This window comes from Budorcas taxicolor, chromosome 5, assembly GCF_023091745.1.
Source record: "Budorcas taxicolor isolate Tak-1 chromosome 5, Takin1.1, whole genome shotgun sequence".
Lineage (NCBI taxonomy): Eukaryota > Metazoa > Chordata > Mammalia > Artiodactyla > Bovidae > Budorcas > Budorcas taxicolor.
This window is the reverse complement of record NC_068914.1, coordinates 101,624,004-101,644,800: the sequence shown is the minus strand read 5'-3', so window position 1 is coordinate 101,644,800 and position 20,797 is coordinate 101,624,004. Positions and strand designations below refer to the sequence as shown.

The 20,797-nt window shown below is 52.0% G+C and overlaps 1 protein-coding gene across 7 annotated transcripts; it reads right to left on the bottom strand.

The window, feature by feature from the left end:
- Nucleotides 1-252: 252 nt before the first annotated feature.
- Nucleotides 253-20,366, bottom strand: SMARCC2 (SWI/SNF related, matrix associated, actin dependent regulator of chromatin subfamily c member 2). 7 transcript variants are annotated; one of them, XM_052641488.1, is made up of 30 exons: nt 20,213-20,366; nt 18,094-18,213; nt 17,385-17,470; nt 16,845-16,926; nt 16,652-16,744; nt 15,977-16,046; nt 15,677-15,746; nt 14,873-14,948; nt 14,574-14,705; nt 14,353-14,468; nt 12,965-13,089; nt 11,698-11,757; nt 11,504-11,541; nt 11,098-11,228; nt 10,741-10,812; nt 8,860-8,973; nt 8,283-8,436; nt 7,532-7,624; nt 7,186-7,305; nt 7,034-7,096; nt 6,432-6,690; nt 6,032-6,193; nt 5,699-5,763; nt 5,334-5,469; nt 5,093-5,259; nt 4,309-4,443; nt 2,917-3,298; nt 2,503-2,586; nt 2,164-2,229; nt 253-1,610 (listed from the first exon to the last, which is right to left on the bottom strand). In XM_052641488.1, exons 1-30 carry the CDS (start codon nt 20,321-20,323, stop codon nt 1,534-1,536), a joined length of 3,459 nt encoding a protein of 1,152 aa, XP_052497448.1. In that variant the 5' UTR covers nt 20,324-20,366; the 3' UTR covers nt 253-1,533. The 7 variants fall into 7 exon arrangements, with proteins under 7 accessions (XP_052497448.1, XP_052497449.1, XP_052497446.1 ...); XM_052641489.1 differs by having other exon boundaries at nt 7,186-7,302; XM_052641486.1 differs by having other exon boundaries at nt 2,164-2,586.
- Between the last annotated feature and the right edge of the window lie 431 nt (nt 20,367-20,797).

Sequence of the window (20,797 nt, the reverse complement as noted above, 5' to 3'; positions counted from 1 at the left end):
GTTGTGAGGTGTCCTTCCAAGTCTTAAATGGCTATTTTTAGAGCAGGTGAGAGCCTCTCCCCAGCTCCTGCACAGTTGTTCAGCCCCGACAGCTGTGCTGCCTTTGGCCCGTTGTGGAGAGAGGCCCAGTGTTGGCCGGGCGTCCCTCCAGCCCCGCCCAGTGCTGCTGGAGGACTCCTGGGGTGATGCTCCAGCCCGATCCCCCTGCCTCACAGCCACGGGTAAGAGAACACAGAAGGCATCCACAAGATGGAACTGAAAGCAAATTAATTTATAAAAAAAAAAAGGGAAAAGAAAGAAAAAAAAATTTACAGAAAATTTTGAACAGAAGAAAGGTGCCAAGACGCAGAGGAAGAGAAACATGGGGACACGAGGAACAAGGGGCCTGGTGGGAGGGACCAAGAACTGGTGGAAAGCCTTGGGATCACTGTTGTCGTCACATCAGGGATAAAGAGGGACAGCTGGTACTGGGGGCACTGGAATCGGGTGCAGAGCTGAGCCACGAACTGCCATCAGGGGGTTGGCATGCCCCTAGGTTGGGCACCCCTACCCAGCTGCTGCCCCAAATCCCAGGGAATTCCCCGATACCAGCCGTGACGAGTGTGGTGGGAGGGAAGAGGGGACAGAGTGGCCCACCACGTCATAAGAAGGAGGTGCTTAAGTGCTTTTCTGACAATTCCACGTTTTTAAAACTTCCCATTCTCTTGGTGCTCCCCTCTCCGCATCTTCTGGGAGTCAGAGCCCGGGGAGGGGGCCACACAGCCCCACGTGCCCTTTCTTCCTCCACTACCTACCACAGGAATCCCCAAGACGTTTCCCCACCAAATAGACATACTCTGACATCAACTACGCAGGAGACTTTTAAAAACACAAAACTGACATTCAGAGGGAAAGGGGTCATTGGCTGAGCTGGGGTGGCCTAAACAGCAACACCGAGGAAGCAGCAGGAGAGAGGAGTGGGAATAAACGGGGCAGCCGAGGAGGGTGGGGAGCTGACTCGGTCACTAATGAGGGGCCGGAGGAGACGGAGCCTGCACCCTATCCTATCAGAGCTCTCCCCAGAACCTAATACCCCTTTCCTAAAACTCACCTCCCTCCTCCAAAAAATGTAAAAGTTGGATTTTTCTCACTGGTTGGAGGGCTTTTTTAAATCTCTACTTCCTTTTAAAGGGCTTTTTTTTTTTCAATCCATAAAAAATGCAGTAGTTTTGTGGGGATGTACCCTTAACAGTGGTTAATTAGGACCCTGTAGAAACACCTTTGCCCAGCCCTTCCTTTGAGGGCAGCGTCCCCATCCTATCTTTTCTCCCAGACATTAGAAACATCTTTTCCACAGAAGTCCTTGAATCATCCAATATAAAAATGCATGCCCCTGACAGGCACGGTAGGGGCTTTGGAGGGGCAGGAGGACTTTCCTTACGTAGTGACGAACTCTCCAGGCTGGGGAAGGGTCCCAGTGGTGGGGACGGGGCTGTTCCTGGAAACTTGATCTCCGTGGGGGGTGAGGAGGGAGAGAGATGTCGGGCTGGCTCCTCACTGTGGGGGTGGCACGGGGGTGACTGTGCCTGGGCTCGGGGCCGTGGGGTCTGGAGGCAGGGGGGTGCCTGGGTCTGTGGAGAGAAGCAAGTTGCATCAGCTGAGGTGAGCAGGGGAGAGGGTACAGACCCAGGCCACCAGACACGCAACCAGGCATGGCATGCAATGGACGGGAGATGAGAGAGCACCCCCGATGGACAACTTCTTTTCCCAGTGCCCTCTCCCACCACACGCTGGGAAAACTGCTACACCCCTAACTGTCCTCCTGCCCCCCAGGGAACTCTCTAAATGGGGCACTTGAGTGTGACGGGAACAAGCAAACGGGACGGCAGTCATCATGCAAACAAGCAGCCGTTTTTCCAGTTTACAACTGAGATGCTCTGTGTCACAGGACTCCTCCGTGACCCACCAGTGAAAGGCCCCAGCGTCATCCCAGGGGCCAGCTGCCAGGCTGGGGAATGGTGGAGGACAGCCAGAGAGACCCTTCCCTCCTGTATTCTAATTTTACCACGGCGTTCAAAAAAAGGATCCTGGAAACCCTGGTACCCGAGCCCCTCGCCCACCTGCCCTCCAGTCCACCCCGTGGAGCCCTCTCCCGCCCCTTGTCCCCTCCAGGACCCTTCTCACCTGGCAGTGGGCTGGCACTGGGCAGGAGGTTGCCCTGAACAGCTGCCACAATGGCAGGGCTCTGGGCTGCGGCGGATCCGAGCCCCGGCCCAAGAGGCAAAGAAGATGGCATGGTGGTGGTCGCCGGCAGGTTAGGATGTAGAGGGTTCGCCATGGACACAGGCAGGTTAGGTGGGGGGAGAGTGGCCGGGGCGAACGGGAGATGGTGGTGATGCCCATGCAGGTTAGGAGGAGGGGGGAGGTTAATACTGATGGAGTCGGCTAGGCTACCAAATGGGATGATGGATGGAGCAGGAGGGGGAGGCGGCATGCCAAAAGGCAAACCCAAAGGAGCATTACCCGCCACGCCTGGGTGCCCGCTGCCTGGCACTGCCCCTGGCATCATTGAGGGAGGAGTTTGTTGGTTGGGGAACGGTGAGGGGCCTGGGAATGAAGAGAAGAGATGGAGAAGATCGGAGGCATACAATCTCACTCACCAACTCACTCACACAGTGAGGATAACCCAGTCACTCCTAGGCCACCTTCCCTTTTCCTGATACTAGAACTGAGTGATAAATCCTTCGAACAAAATTCCAAAAATCTGGCTCTGGGGAGGGAGCCCTGCTGACTTAGGGAATAGCCATGGTGAAGGAGGATCTGTAGAAACTGAGGTCAACCCTTATCTCCAGTCCTAACACACGCTGCCTCTAAGGGGAACTGGAACATTCCCCCGGACCCCTCCACTCAGCCAGAGTTCCAGAAGCCATCACTCACCATGGGGTCCAGGGGGGGGTACCCCTGGTGGGACGGCCCCAGGCTGCGGGGCTCCAGCTGGTGGCTGCTGCTGTGGCCCCACAGTTGACCCTGCCTGCCCAAGCTGTTCGGAGGGCCCCAAGCTTCCAGGAGGGGCCCCACTGCCCGCAGGAGCCGGGGCCACAGAGGCTGGAGCCATGGCCAAGCCGTGGACAGTGGGTGGCCCAGCAGCGCCTGGTGGTGGGATAGGCTGGGAGCCTGGGGGCAGGGCTGGTGGTGGCTGCTGCTGCTGTTGGTGCATCTGCTGGAAGTGCTGCTGCCGGGCCCGCATCTCTGCGTACTTCAGCTGCTCCATGTGGAAGGCTTGTCTGTCGGCCAAGAGCTGCTGCCTCTGGTACTCCAGCTGCCCGGGCCGATGGAGAGCTGTCACCCGGGGGCAGGAAACCCCAAAGGCACACACCTTGCCCCCTGCTTTGTCTTCTGACAAGCCCAGCCTCCCATTCTGGCGATCCCCACACCAAACCTCAGCCTTGTGCTTGGCTTCCGCTGTTCTCGCCTCCCCTCCCCTCTCCAGTTCCCCCCACCAGGTCTGCTGGCTGCCCGCATGGCTTCTCACTGCAGTGGACAAGTGGACTTAATCTGGTGGTAGCCCTTGTTCATTTTCAGCTCCAAAGCTTTGAATTTGTCATTACTTTCATCTGGAAACCAACCCCCTACCCTGCCAACCAACCAAGTTCCTCTAGTCAAATCATGTTCTTTCCCTCCTTCAAAACTGAAGAAAAACTCACAATTCTTAGGAAGCCCTCCCAGATCACCTCACTAGCCTCTGAGCTTTGGCCTTTATTCTGCTCTCACTCAGGATTTTTATGCTTGATTGGAAATCTCTCAATTTTCATTTGTCAGATGCTTGAAGCATTAGCCAACTTTGACGTCTCCATATTGGATATCTGATATCTTCAATTGAGGAGTTCAGGATCAGAGTCCTTATCTTCTACTTTTTTATCTTCTAAGAATCAAAATGAGTCGACACCATGTCCATCCTGTTCCCTTTCCAACTTTAACCCCTGGCTCTGAAGCCCTTACCCTCTCATCATGCCTTAAACCTGTTTAATCACTCAACAATCACTCCACAGCCAAGTCTACCGTGGACTAAGCACCCTTCAAGGACCTGGAGATGCAGCAAACTTGACCCTGGGGCTGACATTCTATGGGACCTCAGTCTCCAGGCTGTACCTGTGGGTCACTTGTCCCTAACCACCCAGGCTGGCTCCTCCTGCCCTGGTCTGGGCTGGTCTGCTCTGCTGTGATACTGTCAGCCTCAGGTTCTCTGTATTGCTGCTCTCCTTGCCCTAAACTGCGGCCCAGCCCACTGCCAAGGTGGGGCCCCGCCAACCGCCAGGGGACTCGACTCACTGCTTCTCGCTCCCGGTCCATGATCGTCTCTAGCTCCTCAAAGTGCCGGAGTTTGATTTCCAACTTTTTCATCTGGGTCTCTACCAGCAGGGCCACCAGAGATTTGATCTTCCTCTCCTCAACGGCAGCCAAGTGCTAAGGAAGGAAGGGTGGGGTGGCCATCAGTGGGAGGACCCAGCTGAAGACACTGGGCAACAGAGAAGGGTGGTGCGGGGGCTGACAGGCTTTAAGACAGAACTTGCTGTGGTCACAACCCAGAGAGCAGCGCAGGCTTGAGTGGTGTTTTTAAAAGAACATGAAAAAAGAGTGAGGATATCAAAGGATAAGGAAAGGTCAAATAATTGAGAGGGTGGAAACAGGCCCAATCAGGACTTCCCTGGTGGTCAAGAATCCACCTTCCAGTGCAGAGGAAGAGGGTTCGATCCCTGGTCAGGGACTTAAGATCCCGTAGGCCGTGGGGCAACTAAGCCCACGTGCCCCAACTGCCATAACCAGAGCCCGTGAGCTGCAATTACTGAAGCCCTCTCGCTCTGGAGCCTGTGCTCTGCAACGAGAGAAGCCCGCATGCTGCAACGGAGACCCAGTGCAGCCAAATAAATAAATAAAATGCGAGACAGGCCTAATGATAAAGGCTTAAAAAAGGTAAGAGGTGACCAAGTGTTCCTCTCAGGATCCAAAGGGGACAGGAGACAGGCCAGCACTGGTTAAGGATGACAAGGCAGGCTTCCCTCCAGGTGCCGTGCAATGAGGAGCAGCAACTCCTTCCCTGGGGCTGAGACCTTACCTTGGCCTTCACGGCGGCAGCAGCCAGGGCGGCGGCGGCGGCGGTGGAGAGGTTGCCCTCGCCAATGTCGCGCTCCACCTTCGTCTTCCTCTCCCCCTCTGACTCCACCACTTCGTTCAGCACCTCCTCCTGCCCTTCCTTGGGCTCCTTCTCCTTCTCAGGATCCGCTGGGCCAGGAAAAGGGTCGTGAGCCCTAGAGCCTGGCTTCCTTTCTGAACCCTAACCACCAAGTGAGGCTCACCTGTCGGGTCTCCATCACTCTTTTCTGACTCCTTCTCGCTGTCGCCATCTTTCCCTTTCTCATCGTCCTTCTTGGGTGCCTCACTGGTCTTCTCCTTTGCTTCTTCCTCCACTGTCCCAACTCCTTCTCGAGGTTCCTGGAGTCCCAGGGAAAGGAAAAAGGGGAGTGTCAGGGTGCTGGTTCGCACACAGTGGGCCCAGACCAGGAGCTGAGTTTACACCTCTAATCTGGGAGAGGGCCTGGATCCAGGCCGCAGCCCCATCCAAGCCCAGCCGTCGCCTGCCCAAGCTAAGTGGAGCCGGCTCCCCTTCCCTGGTCCACGCCGGACCCCTGTGCCTTCCCAGCCCGTGTCAATCCCGCTGTACCTTGGGTTCCTTCTTATCCTCTGTGGCCTGGCCCTCCGCCCGTGCCTCATCAGTCCCGCTCTCCTCTGGGTCCAGGGGAAGAGGAAACAGGAGATGTCTGACAGTTGGTCTACAACACTCTTCCAACTGCCCCTTCTAGCCAAGATCTTACTGAGAGGACCAGTGGGGAGCCACGGTACCTAAAGTAAAGCCCTGAGGAAAATGAACACCCCACCAACTCACCCCATCCGTCTCATGCTCTGAGGTCAGGTGGAGGCAGGGATGGTATGGGGAGGCCAGGCGGCTGAGGCTGCTGGTAAAAAGGGAGGAATTGGGGAACACGGCAGGCCTTACCGATCCTCTCCGGCTCATCGGAGGTGGTCCCTGCGATGCCACTGCTTTCCAGACCAAAGGCTGGGTCTGCCTTGCCTGTCACTTTGGCGGCTTCTTCCACTTTCCTAACGTGGGCCTCCACCAAAGCTGTGGGTACCTCTTCCTTCATTTTGGAGAACTCTTCTGTAAGACCCAGAGAGGGGGAGGCTGGGAGCAGGCAGGTAGGCAGTTCTGGCACTCTCTGTGAGAGCTCCCTCACAAACCCAGCTCTTCATCTCTGCCTGCGTGGAGCTGGACCGTTGCCTGGGCTGATGCCAGCTGCAGACAAGGCCAGTAGGGCAGTGAACTTGAGGGGGTTCCACGGTCAGAGTACCCAGCCTTTCAAATGCAAACCAAGAGGGCTGGGAGCCCTGCGCGTTACCTAGGGCTGACTTCGCAGCAGCTGAGGCCACTCGAGGGTCGACGACAGAGGCCAAGAAGGCAACGGTGCTCATCACGGGGTTGCCTGACTGGCTGAAGGGGATGGGCTGGTAGGCCAGGGGGCCCAGGGAGGCCTCTGAGTCCTCCAGGTACGGGTCTTCGATGGGAAGCCGGAGAAAATGCAAGATGCATTCATCCTGTGTGCGGCTTCCCACGTGCTCTGACACTTTGTTCCAGTCATCTTTGTACATTTCCAGTGCCTGGTGGTGGTGGTGGAGACACAACCTCACTTACTCCAGTAGCCACCTCCCTCAAAGGTCAGCGTCCTCAACCCCGCTAAGCAGAGCTGCTCCAGAGCTCTCTGGGTTGTGATATTTATATACTCTGCCAGGCCCAAGGGGAATCTCCAAGTAGCACTTGGTAAGGACAGGGGACTGACAAAATGGTCTCAGTCCCTGCCCGGCAGCTGGCCCCTGGGGGAGTATGTGATGGGCGCTGGGGAGGAGAGAGACAGGGCGACATCACGCCCTCCCCACTCCCAAGTGCGGCCGGCACCCTGGCCACTTCCCTTTCACAGGACTCTCCTTCCCTGGCCCCGGTTACCTCCAGGAGCAGCAGGGTCTCCTGTTCCGTCCACTCTCGAGTGGCACTGGCCGCGGCTTTGCTCTGCAGGGGAAATACGGGTGGGTCAGCAGGAAGAGCCTGCAGCCTTGCAGGAGGAGGAGCCCCGACCCCAGGTGCCCACCACCCTGTACCTTGGAGGGGACGTTCTTCTTCGTGTACATGTCTGTGCGCAGACCGAAATTCTGCATGTCTGTCGGTTTCTCCTTGCCTTTGTCAGGGAAGTTGAGCATTTGCTGGGAAGCAGAGTTCTGCTATTTGTGGAAGGGAAAGAGAGAGGTGACTCCGAGTGACTGCCAGGAGCCAGGGGCAGACAGAGAGAGGACAGACAGAAGGGGCTCCCTTCCCACAGCCAGGGACACCCCTGCGTGGACTTCCTCACTGCTGTAGCTCCTCTGCTCTCACAGCTCTTCTTCCCGGGCAGGGGCCCCCCAATAAAGGGGCAAAGAAGCAGCCCAGCGGGGTCTACACCCCACCTACCAGCTCTGGCTTGCCCTTAGCCGTCTCTGGCACCAGGTCATCCAGCTCTTTGCCCTTTCGCCCAGCCTTGGTATCAGCATCAACCTGGCGGCCCTGGGGGACAGAGCTTGGTGTCATGGAGGCTGGGCACAAAATGACCAGGCTGAGGCCCTGGAGGCCTCAAGACCAAATGCTGGGCAGCCCGAAGCTCGGGGGGCACTCATGCCACAGTTCCGTATTCCCTGAATGATTAATTAGACCTGGAATTGGCATGATATCCATTTGTATTCACATGTATCTTTATGGGTTCTCTTAGGAGCTGGACAAGTAGGTTCTAATCCTACATGTCTGACCCTGGGCAAGCCATATAACGATTTTTGTAACGTATGAAATGGAAATGGAAAAAAATGGAAGTGATAAAAACTATGAAGCAAAAATGAAAAAATGCTGGAAACGTGACAAGGTTAAAAAATTTCATGCAACTGAATTGTAAGCCATTTTTCTCTATCTGCTCCATCCCCTACATTAGCCTGTCTGCTTCCCGAGGACAACAAGCATCTCTTCTCCCTCAGCAAGTCCTTGCAGTCTTAGGTACAAAGGCTGAGAGAGGGTGCTAAATACATGGGACTGATTCCTGTGGCCCTTTGCATCTCATGGAAAAGGAAGAAGCCTCAAACACTCCTGAAACATTACCCTAAAAAACCAGAAAAAGAAAAGTCCAAAGAAGCCCGTCTGCCCAGTTCCACCCTGTCCCCGCAGCCCCTCACGCTACCTGCGGGGTCTTGGGCTGCAGTGGCACCAGCCCAGATGGTGTGTCTGCCAAGACGTGGAAGTGAGAGGTGGGCGGAGGCCCCATGGGAGTTGGTCGACTCTCAGCATCCACCTGGTAGTTAATGAGACCCCACTGTTCTAGGAAGGCATGGACCCTGTGAGGAGAGAGGCAGAGACTGGGTCACACATGAGGAGAGGGCTGGGGGCACCCTCTTCTCTGCTCCTTCTACTCCCTGGGAGATACGGCTTCCTGCCAGCTCCTACACACCAGGGACAGCCAAGTCTCCATGCGCACCAGGGCCTCTCTCCATATCCACCCATCAGCTAAACCTTGCTTCCTGCCTCTCTCACCGGATGGGCTCCTTCACTACAGATGTGCTCTTTCTTCCTCCCGCCACGCTGCAGAGAGCGCCCTGCCACCCCCTAAGTCACCCTGACCCAAGCCTGAACTTGGCCTTTCGCTAGCAGTGTCTTTCCTGCTCATCCCCTATGCTCCTTGCCAGCAGCCTCTCTACTTCGACCGAGGCATCTGTGAGCATCATCCTTGAGCCTCTGCCACCCCTCAGCTGCAGACCCACCTCATGATGGCACAGACGTCACCCGCCAGGTTCCTGCGACAGGCGGTGGACGTGAGATACTCCTGGGGGTTCAGCCGGTAAGTATCAATCATGAAGTTCCGATAGGCCAGGTAGCTGAGAAGAGAGAGATGTGAACGGTGAGAGGGCTGAGGGGTAGGGAAAATTGGTAAGAGAAGAACAACCTTCATGTGTGACAGAGAAGAATGCCTCATCCAACTCAATACACACTGCGGGTCTCCTGTGTGCTGGACATGAGGGGTTCAGACCCTCGATGGGATTTTTTGCTAAATGAGTTATCTCCTTGGCTGTGTGTGCTTGGGGATGTTTCATCCAACTTTTTTTTTTTGGCCATTCCACACGGCTTGCAGGATCTCAGTTCTCTGACCAGGAACTAAACCCGGGGCCTGACAGTGAAAGCCCAGAATCCTAACCTATTAGGCTAACAGGGCACCTCCTCATCCAACATTTGGAAAAGAAATCAAAAAGAGAAAGTGCCCTTAATTCCAAAGGCAGATGTTAAACGGAAGTCCTTAGGGGTGCCTCCACCTAGTTAGCAGGGCACAGCCTTAGGAATACATGTTTTGAAGGTGGAAAGGTCTAAGTTCAAATCCTAGTCATACTATGATGGTCTTAAATTTTTGAAACTTAGTTACCTTAACTGTAAAATGAAGTGTCTGTTGAGAATGGAGAGGTCTGTAGAGATACAGAATAGTGCTGGGCATGCTGTGCAAGCTCCAAAACGGCAGCTATTGTGCGGCGTAACGTGAAGTTTGAGAACATGAGGCAGACTACAGGACTCAGACCCCAGCTTTATTACTCACGAGCTGTGTAACTTTAAGCAAGTGACTGACGCCCTCCACACCTCAGTTTCCCTGTCAGTAAATTGAAGAGAATAAGAGCTACAGCTAAAGCTGACGTGAAGATTAAATTAGTCAAGGTATGTAGGATACTTAGGATAATGCCTGGGAGATAAAGGGCACTCAATACATATAGGCCATTATCGTTGTTTGGTATTTTACACCCCGCGTGCAAAGTGTAAAGAGTTCTAGTTCCAACTATGCCTGCAGATCAAGTTGAACTCATGTCATCTGTCACTACTGCCTCTGGAGAGAGCAAGGCTTCTTTATACACTGCTTTCCTCAGCAAGAGGAGGAGAAGAGAACCATACCAGGCTGTGGGGAAAGAAACATGGCGGAAGGACCCCGGAGCAGGGAGATGGGGAGCTGAGGAATAGCTAGGAAGCCAATGCGTTCAGTCCTCAGGGTGCCTGGGCTCAGCACTAGCTCCCACCTGCTCAACCGTATCTATCCTGGAACATTCCTAACCACAGAAAACCACCAAACTAAAGCCAGGCAGGTTTGGTCTGAGGAGTAGCCTCGAAGGACATGAAGATGTCTAAGCCCCAGGCCCAGACTTTACAAAACACATCTCTCCATCCTTTAATTCATAGACTGGGTCTTAATAGTTCTTCTTCCAATTTTTTTCTGTCAAAACCTACTCTATGGGACCAGTAACAGTCAGTTACACTTTAGCCAAAGAGATTAATTATGCTGGAGATATTTGCATTTTAGACAGCACAGGTAAGGCTGGATGGAAAGCTCTAAACCCTGTTAAAAGAAACAGAGGGAGGAAACACAGCTGAGCCCAGGGGGAAGCAAATATTTGTTTTGAACAGAAGAGTAAGCTTTACACAGCCCCCAGCAGATCCCAGAGGCAGTGGTCACAGTGCCGGGCTGGAGCTGCCTGTGGGCAGACAGCATGTCTCCGTGAGCCTAGCACAGGGCCTGGCTCATGTAGGAAGCTCAAGAAGTGTCTGCCCGCTTGGATCAGGAGGAGCCAATGGGGACAGGAGGAAGAGAACCACGAGCTACAGTGTCTTACATTTCTGGAGTCTTGGACTTGTTCTTGCCATTGAAGAACTCAGGGAGAGCCCTCCGTTCGATGGCGTGAACACTGCAAGAGAAGCCAGGGTGCAATGAGAAGGCGCGAGTGGAGAGATGGGACCCCAAAGATGAGAGATGGGACCGCAAAGAGAGGAAATGTCTGGAAGAAGGGGCAGCCAGAAGGAACGGGAGGCCTGGGTCTGAGAACTAGACCAGGAGCTCCCCTACAGCTGAACTGTACCCCAGTCTTGCTGGCTGAGGAAGAGGGAACTTATTTGGAGGCGGGAGAAGGAACAACATGCTGACCCGTGGTCACAGGAAAAAAGGCTTCAGTGAGGAGCTGGAGCAGCGATACCTGTTGTAGTCAAACCAGGCAGCATAGCTCGGGATGATGATGTGGTGGGTCTGCTCAGTCACATTGTCCTCATGCAGGTCTGGGTTCTTGGTCTGTTCTCCCTTGTTGCCTGTGCTGTTCTCGTCCTCATCCTATGAGTATGGAGGCTGCTGGACTCTCAGCATTCTCGTTTAGCCCTTAGCAACCCCCTGCTTCTCCCCCACCCTGGGAACGTGGGCACTAAGGATGGGATGGAACTGAACAGTTATGGGCCTTGGGACTCAAAAGGCTCAGAATTTTGAGCAACAGTGAGAATGAGTTCTAGGGTGGGAAGAGTCTGGGCAGGGGAAAGTTCTGGGTGAAAGGAACTTTATAATCACAAGGCAGAATCACAGGGAAAGGTAGGAGCCCTCTAAACTGGCTCTACCTTGCCTGTGGTCTCCATGCTTTCATCCTCTTGTTCATCTGAAAGAGAGAGACAGCAAGATAGAAGGTTGGTGCTGCCTGAGGGTCCGGAGAACAAGTGCACTTTTGGAAAAGCCCGGTAGGCCAGGGGCAGGGACCGGCCTCCCGCCCCCGGCTCTAGGCTCTGACTGCCTTGCCCCGAGCGCCCCATCTTACCCAGGTCAGTCATGGTGCCTCCTTTGACTGGGGCTGACTCTGAGTCCTTCTTAGTGTTGACTGCCAGGGGAAGAGAGTCATTTTAACAGAGAGGTTCTGTCTAAATCAAGCCCTCGCCTCTCCACTGTGAACAGTTCCAGAGAGCTCACTTTCTCCCAAAGTCTGCTCCATCTGATCACAAAATGTAATAGCTTACTCCAGTCACAATCATTCTAGAGCTTGAAACTTTTCCCCTTCCCCCATCAAAGATTCATTTTACTCAAGCTTTTTCTTATAAAGAAGCATCTTCTACTTTACGAACATTCATTAATCACTCTTGTCTGTAATTGCCCCTTATCTCCATCTAGACGTCTATAAGTTCCTCCTGGACTGAGAGAGTCTGACCAAATCATTCTGTAGAGGAGTGGCTGGATCCTAAACATTTTTGAAAGCAGCAGACATTTTCCTCCACTGAATTCATACACAGGAGCTCACCCAAGAAAACACAGAGAGGAGAGCTGCTCTGAAGGAAGAAGGGGTGAAAGCTGGAACTCCTCTCTCAGTGGCCTTCCCCACCCTAGTCCTGAAACCCACTCCTGGATGTGTGGAATAGACATAAAGCAGTACCGCAGAGCAGTAGTCTCCAAAGTGGGGTTGCAAAAGCGGGTCCACTGGAACACAGGCCGAGACTATTAGAACCTCTATTTTTTACTCTTATCCTCTATGTTTTCCTAATTTTACATAACGTATGTTTTATAATGTTCCTCAAAGTAGTGGTGAACACTACATGTGTATAATTTGTGCTCAAGTATATCTCACTGACATTGAAAGTGAAAGTGAAAGTGGCTCAGTCATGTCTGACTCTTTTCGACCCTATGGACTGTAGTCCATGGAATTCTCTAGGCCAGAATACTGGAGTGGATAGCCTTTCCCTTCTCCAGGGGAACCTTCCCAACCCAGGGATTGAACCCAGGTCTCTTGCGTTGCAGGTGGATTCTTTACCAGGTGAGCCACAGGGCAGCCCCAAAATACTGGAGAGGGTAGCCTATCCCTTCTCCAGTGGATCTTCCCAACCCAGGAATCAAACCAGGGTCTCCTGCATGGCAGGCAGATTATTTACCAACTGAGCTATCTGGTGTGTAATAAAAGAAGTTTGGAGACAGCATGGTCCATGACTCAGACATGGAAATGAAGTTAGAGGACTGTCTGTGGTGATGACTATAATTTCAATAACCAGCTAAGTTGAAGGGTAAGAGTCTCTATACCTGGAGCTGGGCCTGGCCCATACCTGTCTTGGGCAATGTCACCTCTTCCACATTGGGGACCGGTGAGGGCTCATCCATGTCCTTTGTCAGGTCTTCTTGCTCCTCCTCTCTGTGGCCTCGCTTTGACTTGGTGTAAGGTGTTGAAGGACTGCGAAGGAAAGAGAGTGAAAGTGAATCCAGGCATCTTTGGACAAGGACTCCCGGGAAGGTGAGTTCAATGGAAAGAAAGGAAGCAAGAAAAACTCCCAAAGGGACTGAGAGGTACAGTGTGATAAACATAATTCACAGTGCTGTGTGGTGCACACGAAAGTTGTTAGGAGAGTAAATCCTGGGCTTCCCTGGTGGTCCGGTGGTTAAGAATCCACCTGCTAATGCAGGAGACATGGGTTTAATCCTTGGGCCACGAAGATCCCACATGACACGGAGCAACTAAACTCCTTCAACACAACTACTAAGCCTGTGCTCTAGAGCCTGGGAGCCGCAACTGCTGGAGCCTCTGTGCTCTGGAGTCCGTGCTCTGCAACAAGAGAAGCCACCTCAATGAGAAGCGTGCTCATCACAACTGAGAGTAGCTCCTTCTTGTCGCAACTAGAGAAAAGCCCATGCAACAATGAAGACCCAACACAGCCAAAAAATAAACAAATAAATAAAAATTTTAAAAAAAAGAGCAAATCTTGAGAGTTCTCAGAACAAGGAAAACAATTTTTTTACTTATTTTTCTATTTCTTTAATTTATTATCTACATGAGACAAAAGATGTTTACCAAATGTACTTTGATAATCACTTCACAATGTACGTAAACCAAATCATGATGTATTCCTTAAACTTCTACGGGGCTGTATGGCAGCTACATTGCAATAAAGCTACAAGGAAGGGACTTCCCTGGTGGTCCAGTGGTTAAGAATCTACTTTTCAATGCAGGGAAGTGGGCTCGATCCCTGCTCCAGGAACTAAGATCCCACATGTGGCAGGGCGACTAAGCCCACGCCACAACTACTAAGCCTGAATGCCCTAGAGCTCATGTGCCATAACTAGAGCGCCCACGAGCTGCAAGGAAGATCTCAAGCAACCTCGAGCACTGCAACCAAGACTAGATGCAGCCAAAAATAAATTAATTAAAAAAAATAACTGCAAGGAAGAAAAAAGGGAGAGAAAACCCTGACGGCAGAACTGAGCAAAGAAGAAACTGATCACTACAAAAAGTGGAAGAGGCGAAGACATTTCATCTGCAGATTAAGCTCTCTTTGAGTTTACTAGTGGCCAGGACCGGAAGTAGACACTGGATAGCTAAAGATCTCCTCTTCCCTTGTTGGCCGGCGCCTGGTAGTTACAGGAGGGGATTAGTCCTTCCTTCCTTAACCAGGGAGTGGACACAGCAGTGAAGGCAGGGGCCGGTTAAGGGCTGGCCTACCCTTTCTTAGCATTCTTCTTCTTGGCTTCTGGGGTCGGTGAAGGTGAGGGGGAGCGCTTCCTCTTCTTATAGTTACCCCCCTTCTTGTCCCGTCGGTCCGAATCTGGGCTGTTCACCTGCAGGTTGAAGAATTGGGGCAGATGTCAGCCAACAATCTCCAGCGAAGATTGTTCTGAGACTTGTGTGCTAAGGGCTCAGGAGAAAAGAAAAAGAGTTTTCACCTCATCTGTCAGCGTCTTGGCTGAAATCTTCTTTCGGCGGGAGACAGGGTTTTTGTCATCATTTACTTCGTAGTCTTCCTCATTCATCCATTCATTGAAGGTGTCTGTGTCCAGGATCCATTTTGCATGAACCTGAAGTACAAAGGCAGACTGCCCTGGGGAGAGGCCTGGAAGTCCTCGGTTCTGTCTGGGGACCCTTAACAGAGGAACCCAAGGGCCCAGGAGCCTCTCTGTTCACCTCCGAGAGTGGTCTGGCCCTGGTATTCTTGGGGGAGGGAGGGTAGACAAGGAAAGCTCACCTTCCTAGGTTTCTCAGGAGTTGGAGCATCTTCCACAGACGCTTCAATTTCACTGGCTGGGATCCACGTGTCATAACTGCCATGGGAAATTGAGCGTGAAGCACAATCAATGGGATAAAGTTGTGGAAAAATAAAGGGCAAACCTTTTACTTTTCCCATTTACAAAAAGTATTGGGTTGTTGGGTTACTTTTTGTATGGTTTGTTGAGTATGATTATTTTTTCCAATTAATATTGGGATTCTTTTCACTATACAGTAATAAAAATGATTACAAAACATTTCAAAAATAGAAGAAAGGAATCATCCTAACACAAGCACTGTGGCATTCAGTATGTGTTCTCCAGTAACGTTTTTCTACAATTTTTTTTCCTATTATTTTGTTTTTACATAATGGCAATGATACTACATGTCATTTTACATCCTACTTTTTGCAATACTTACCTATAAATTATGTATGCTATCTCTACCACTTTAAATACTGTAAAATAGCCCATTGACTAGATATATAAATTTGCTGAAACATTTCCCCACTGTTAGACATTTAGATTATCTCTAATGTTTACTTACCAAAACTCATACTAGGATAACCATCTCACACACAAAGCCCCAATGCTTTTAGTCTAAGCTTTGTCCAGTAAGCCCAAACTTCCCACAGGACAGACAAGAGGGTTCACATAATAGGTGGGAGAACAAATTAACAGAGTGAAAAACAACCCTCGAAGAGTGCCTTCTTGCTTTACTAGACGTTCCAGGGCTTTTCCGTCTGGCTCTTGTACTTAAACCTGTCCCCAGATCCCATCCTCACCTGTCAGGATAGTAGCCCCAGTGCAGAAGAACCTGCTTATCCCTCTTCATGACTGGCCGTACCCATTCCTCTGGGGACAGAGACAGAGCAGGGTGAGACATGAGCTAAAAGGGTACATATACCAAAGAACTCTGTACACAACACCTGCTGCAGCAGGGGACTCGGGAATACGAACGAAGGTGGTTAAGAAGATTCAGGGTTCTAAGGAAGGAGGAGCCCAGGCACTACACAGCTATTGAGTGGTCCTCCATCTCCTAGTCCAAGCCATCCACTGCAGTGACCAAGAAACCCAGGCCTCACCTTCCTCCAGGTTCCCTGGAACAGGATACACAACGTGGGAGGCACTGTTCTTATCCTCAGTGACTGTTCCCTGGATGACATAAAGAGAAGCAGGTAAGTGTGGTCCTCTTTGAATTAGTCATGAATGTAAATAAACCAAAGTAAGATTTAACCACAGATCTGCCTTCATAATCATATGGTATCAGAATAGTATGAAACTTGGTTTGCATTCTCTAAATACACATCAGCTGAGTGGCAGAGAGAAACAGCTGGGACTTTGCAAATAATGGAGAAAAATCAAAGAATTTTAAACTGCTACAGATAAACCTCTGAACAGATAATCTGTTACATATGGGAAATGAACAGTCAAGTTTATGTCCCTGTATGTCCCAATGATAGCTGCTTGTTATTACAGAGTTCCAGAGAGCAAAGATCTCATTTATCTAAAATCAGGCAATCTCTAGCTCAGTGGAAATAGATGCTTTTCCCCTCAGGCCTATGCAGTCTCTAGGAACAGTGATCTACACCTGCCAAGAATGGGAATGGGAGAAACAGAGAAACAGAAACAGAGGCTTAAAGCTTTAATTCTAATATTCTTCCAAATAGGTAGGGCTACCGCGGGGCTGCTTCTTGTATGCAAAACATCAGAAAAAGAGTCATGGAGTTTCTAAAACCTCTCCTCACCCACCCACTCACCTGATGTCTCTTGATAATGTCTTTTAATTTCCCTAGCAGTTTGGGTTCAATTTCTGGGCACAGAAAAATGTTAGGTCGAGACAGGCAATTATTCTGTGGGGAGAAGAAATAAGTGGGATGAGATTATAGGGAAGGGGTGTTTTGGATTCTCATCCAGGGAAGGGAGATAAGTGGGGGAGTTCTTGACTATTACCTGCACCAAGGACTTCTCAATGGTCATGAACATTTCCACGTTGCGGTCCATGCGTGATGGATTCTGAAAATCGTAACGCCGCCTTGTAAAGAAGCAATAATCTAGTGAGTGGTATAGCTCAAGTCTGGGGACGAGGTTAGCATATGTGATTATTTTAACATAGGAGATTAGGAGGCAATTTTGCCCTCAGCTGTGCCAAAATCACCTAGGATCTGGGGTTCACTGATCTCAACTCCACAAATCACTTTGTACTTAGTCCGAAAGGATAAAGAAAGGCTTGAGATGTCAACCTAAGAATCCCCTTTCCTCTACAATACACACACTGACACACATATACATATTCACTCATTTTTAGAGAATCTTGGCTCTGACTCCCAGCCACTTTTCTGACCTAGAAGGTCAGGTCCGCTGATCTCGTAAAGTAAAAGACTTGCAAGAATGTCTACTCTCTCCCACCCCACAAAGACCCCAGGGAATCATAAAGGGGGATTCCCTTTAAACTAAATGTAAGAAGTACAAAGAGAAGAGAAGGCATCTCACCATCCCTGGTCACTCTTGAATTTGTAGGCAGCTGCAAGTATGTGGCACAGGGAGCCTCCTGCTTTGAAATCTAGGAAACATTTGATCTACAAAATTGAGACAGGGAAGGGGTATATGAGAATTACATCCTAAATTCTCTTATGATTTAACAATCCTTTCACAAAATCTTATGCTGAACTGATCTCCCTCTCAAAGCTGGAATTCTTTAACCCCTGTGCCATTCTATCTTGTAGCCTAGAAGAGGGGAGAGAAAGAAACCAATATTCACAAAGCCCCACCATGTCCCTTGCTGGATTCCCTTTACTGGGTTACCTCATTAATCATTACAGGTAATACCTACAAGATAGGTGTATTAATCCCATCGAGAGATAAAGGAACCAAGACTCAAAAGGCATAAATGGCTTGTCCAAGATGACAGAGACACCAAGTGGCAGAGCCAGGATTTGAACACAAGAGTGTGCAAATCCAAATCTCACGTTTTTACCATGCCATGAGTTTCATGACTGAGTTTTGATACTCTGAGATAACCTGTTGCATGAACTATTACTAGGACAAAGGGGATGGTAAACTGGGGGCTCTGCCAAGCCAGTAACACCCCAACCAGGGAAAGGGATGGTAGGAAGTTACCCATACCTCAAAAACTAGAAGATTTACAAAAACACAAAAGACAACTCCTTCTCGGATTTGCCCCCTTGCTTTTTGCACTTACCGGCAGTTTAGTGAGCGGTGCATTGCTGACATGTTTGCCAAAAACTTCTTCCTGAAATTGTAGCAACTGTACAACCAGGCTAGACAGGGACTTGTTGGTGGGTGGTTCGGCTTGTATATACTGGGGAAATAGGGAAAAGGAGAGAAAAACAGACCCCAAATCAATTTTCCACCATCTCCCTTATTTCTTCCCCAGAAGCTCTGGAAGCATCTGGGATACAAATAGTGTCTTCTTCCCCTACATGCCTAATCTCTTAGAAAGAAAATGGCAGAAGGAAGGCCTGAGGTGCCCCTCACCAAGAAGATGACATTCAGCTGCCTACTGCCAGTCTTGGGTGCTGGCAATATAGGCAGCTTCCTACTCTCCTTCAACTACACCCTAAAAATGGAGCTGCAGGATCCCAATCTTTAGCCAATGGCACCTAGAGTTGTAAAATTATGAAGATTCATAGGGATCAGGCCACAGAAGCAACATCTGGAATGCTCTAAGGGAGACAGCAGTCTACTTCTTTGAGTAATGGTGTGGAAGGTCAAGATTCCCCCTATAATATAGCCTGATAAGAAAGGTGCAAAGAAGCAATATAGGGCACATGTCTTCACATTGCCCTCCTAGAAGGGAAAAAAGACAGCTACTGCCCAGCCAGGTGGAAATAGCAAGCCTGTATCTACCCTTCTTGAGGAGACTGTACTGGACACAGGCAAGCCTGGGGCTTCTTAAATATTTCCATATTATGCGACCTAGCACCCTGGCCTTCAGTTCTCCTGTAAAACTGTGCAAAGAGGCTAACTTTATCTTTTGATCCCCTTTTCCTCAACCCCGACCATAGAAAAAAGTGCACCTTTTGGTGGGAGGTGTAAAGAGATCCTTGAAAGAAAAGGTAAATGACAGAGCTAAGAGCTTGACAGCTGAACTAGGTCACAGGCTGTCAATTCCCCCAGGGCCAGACACTAAGCCCCTAGACTGATCTCCTGTCCAAAAGGTCAAAGGTAGAAGCCTGGGAGCCAGAGCCTCACGCTGGTGTAGAGATGAGCCACAGACCCAGCAGCTGTTGGTCAAGCTCTGACACCCAGACAGACCTCTGAGAACAGAGCCAGACTCATAACCAGGATCAGAGGGGCGTTCTCCACTGGCCCATCACACTTCTGACAGGTTGCAGAGCTGAGCAGGAAGAACTGGGGAGCTGAAGGAAAGTCTGAGAACCTCTTATTGGGGGCAGTGAGAAGGAAGAGACCCAGGCCCTCTCCAGAGAAAAGCCCTATGCAGAGATGTTCCTTTCAACCAGGCCTAAAGACAAAGACATCACCAGGAAGAGGTCTGGTATAAACGACAGGTAAGGCTTGAACCCTTTGTTCATTACCTTATTATCTCCTGTTAAGGGATGGGGGACTCCAGACACAAACTGCATCCTAGTCTCTGAACCCCAAACCCAAGGCAATGCAAGGCCAGGTGGTGGGGTGATTTCATTGTGAAGTTGAGCGATGGTTTTAAAAGGGGTAGCTGCCCAGGAACTCCTATACCCTGACTCCCAAAGAGGTTCTGTTACCCCTTGTACGGAGATGGGGGCGGGCGGTAGACAGGTGATCCCGGGGTGAGGGCCTTTTTCAGGCTGGTGAGCAGTCGAGGGCCTGCTCTGGGGCTGTTTCTCCTCCGGCTTTCATCATTCTCTGAACATACACAAAGCACCGGCGAGGCCTCAGCCCTGCTGGTACCTGGCTCCGTGGGGAGCTCTGGCGGGCACCGTGGCGGGCACGCTAGGGTCGGGGGGGGGCATTCGGCACCCGTCCACCCCCGACCGTCCCTCCCGGAAAAGCCCGGAAGGCGATGGCTTATGGAGGGTGGGCAGCTGGCACCGGGACCCGCCGGACGAGTGGAGAAAAACAAGGGGCAGAGGGCGCAGCAGTGGGGGCGGGGGCTGGAACCGGAGGCGGGGGTGGGGGGTTGTTAAAAGAGGCTGGGGGAGGGGCGCGGGGCGGCGGAGGGCGCGCTGGGGCCGCTCCGGGCGCCGCGGGGGAGGGGCCGCGGGCCGCGGGAGGGTGGGCAGGAGCTGGGGGTGGGGGGAGCCGCGGGGCCTCGGTCCCTTTGTCCCGCCCCCGGCCCCCGCGCGGCCCTGCCCGCGTACCTTCTTATAGTTCTTGCCGAGCCACAGCCGCACGTTGTCGAACTGGGTCACGGTGTCCGCGGCCTCGTAGTACTTCACGTTGGGGCCGCCGTCCTTCTTCCGCACCGCCATCTTCTCGGGCTCGGGCTCGGGCTCGGGCCCCGCCGCCGCCCGCCCCGCTCAGCTCAGCTCCCGCCTCCTCCGCCTCCTCCTCCGCCCGCCTCCCGCCGCCTCCAGCCGCCGCGGCCGCCGCCTCCCGCCGCCTCCCGCCGCCTAGGCCGGCCCCGGCCCGCGCAGCGCCCCCTGCCGGTCGGCCGGACGCGGTGGCGGCGGAGCGCCTGGCGCGGGGCGGACCCTGGCGGCCTCCCTGGCGGCGGCGGCCGCGGCCGGAGCTCTGGGGAGGAAGCTGCTTCCTGGAGGGGGCGCACACTCCCCAGAGATCGCCGTTTACCTGACCTGAAGTCTTTTCTTGCCTCTCAGCCGGTGGAGTGGGGTACGTCTCTATCCTACCCCAGGGGGATGCCGGTCGCCTGAGGAACCCCCAGCCCAGACCTCAGTGGTCCTCACCTTGCACATTTCTTAACCCCACAAAGCCCCTAATCCCGA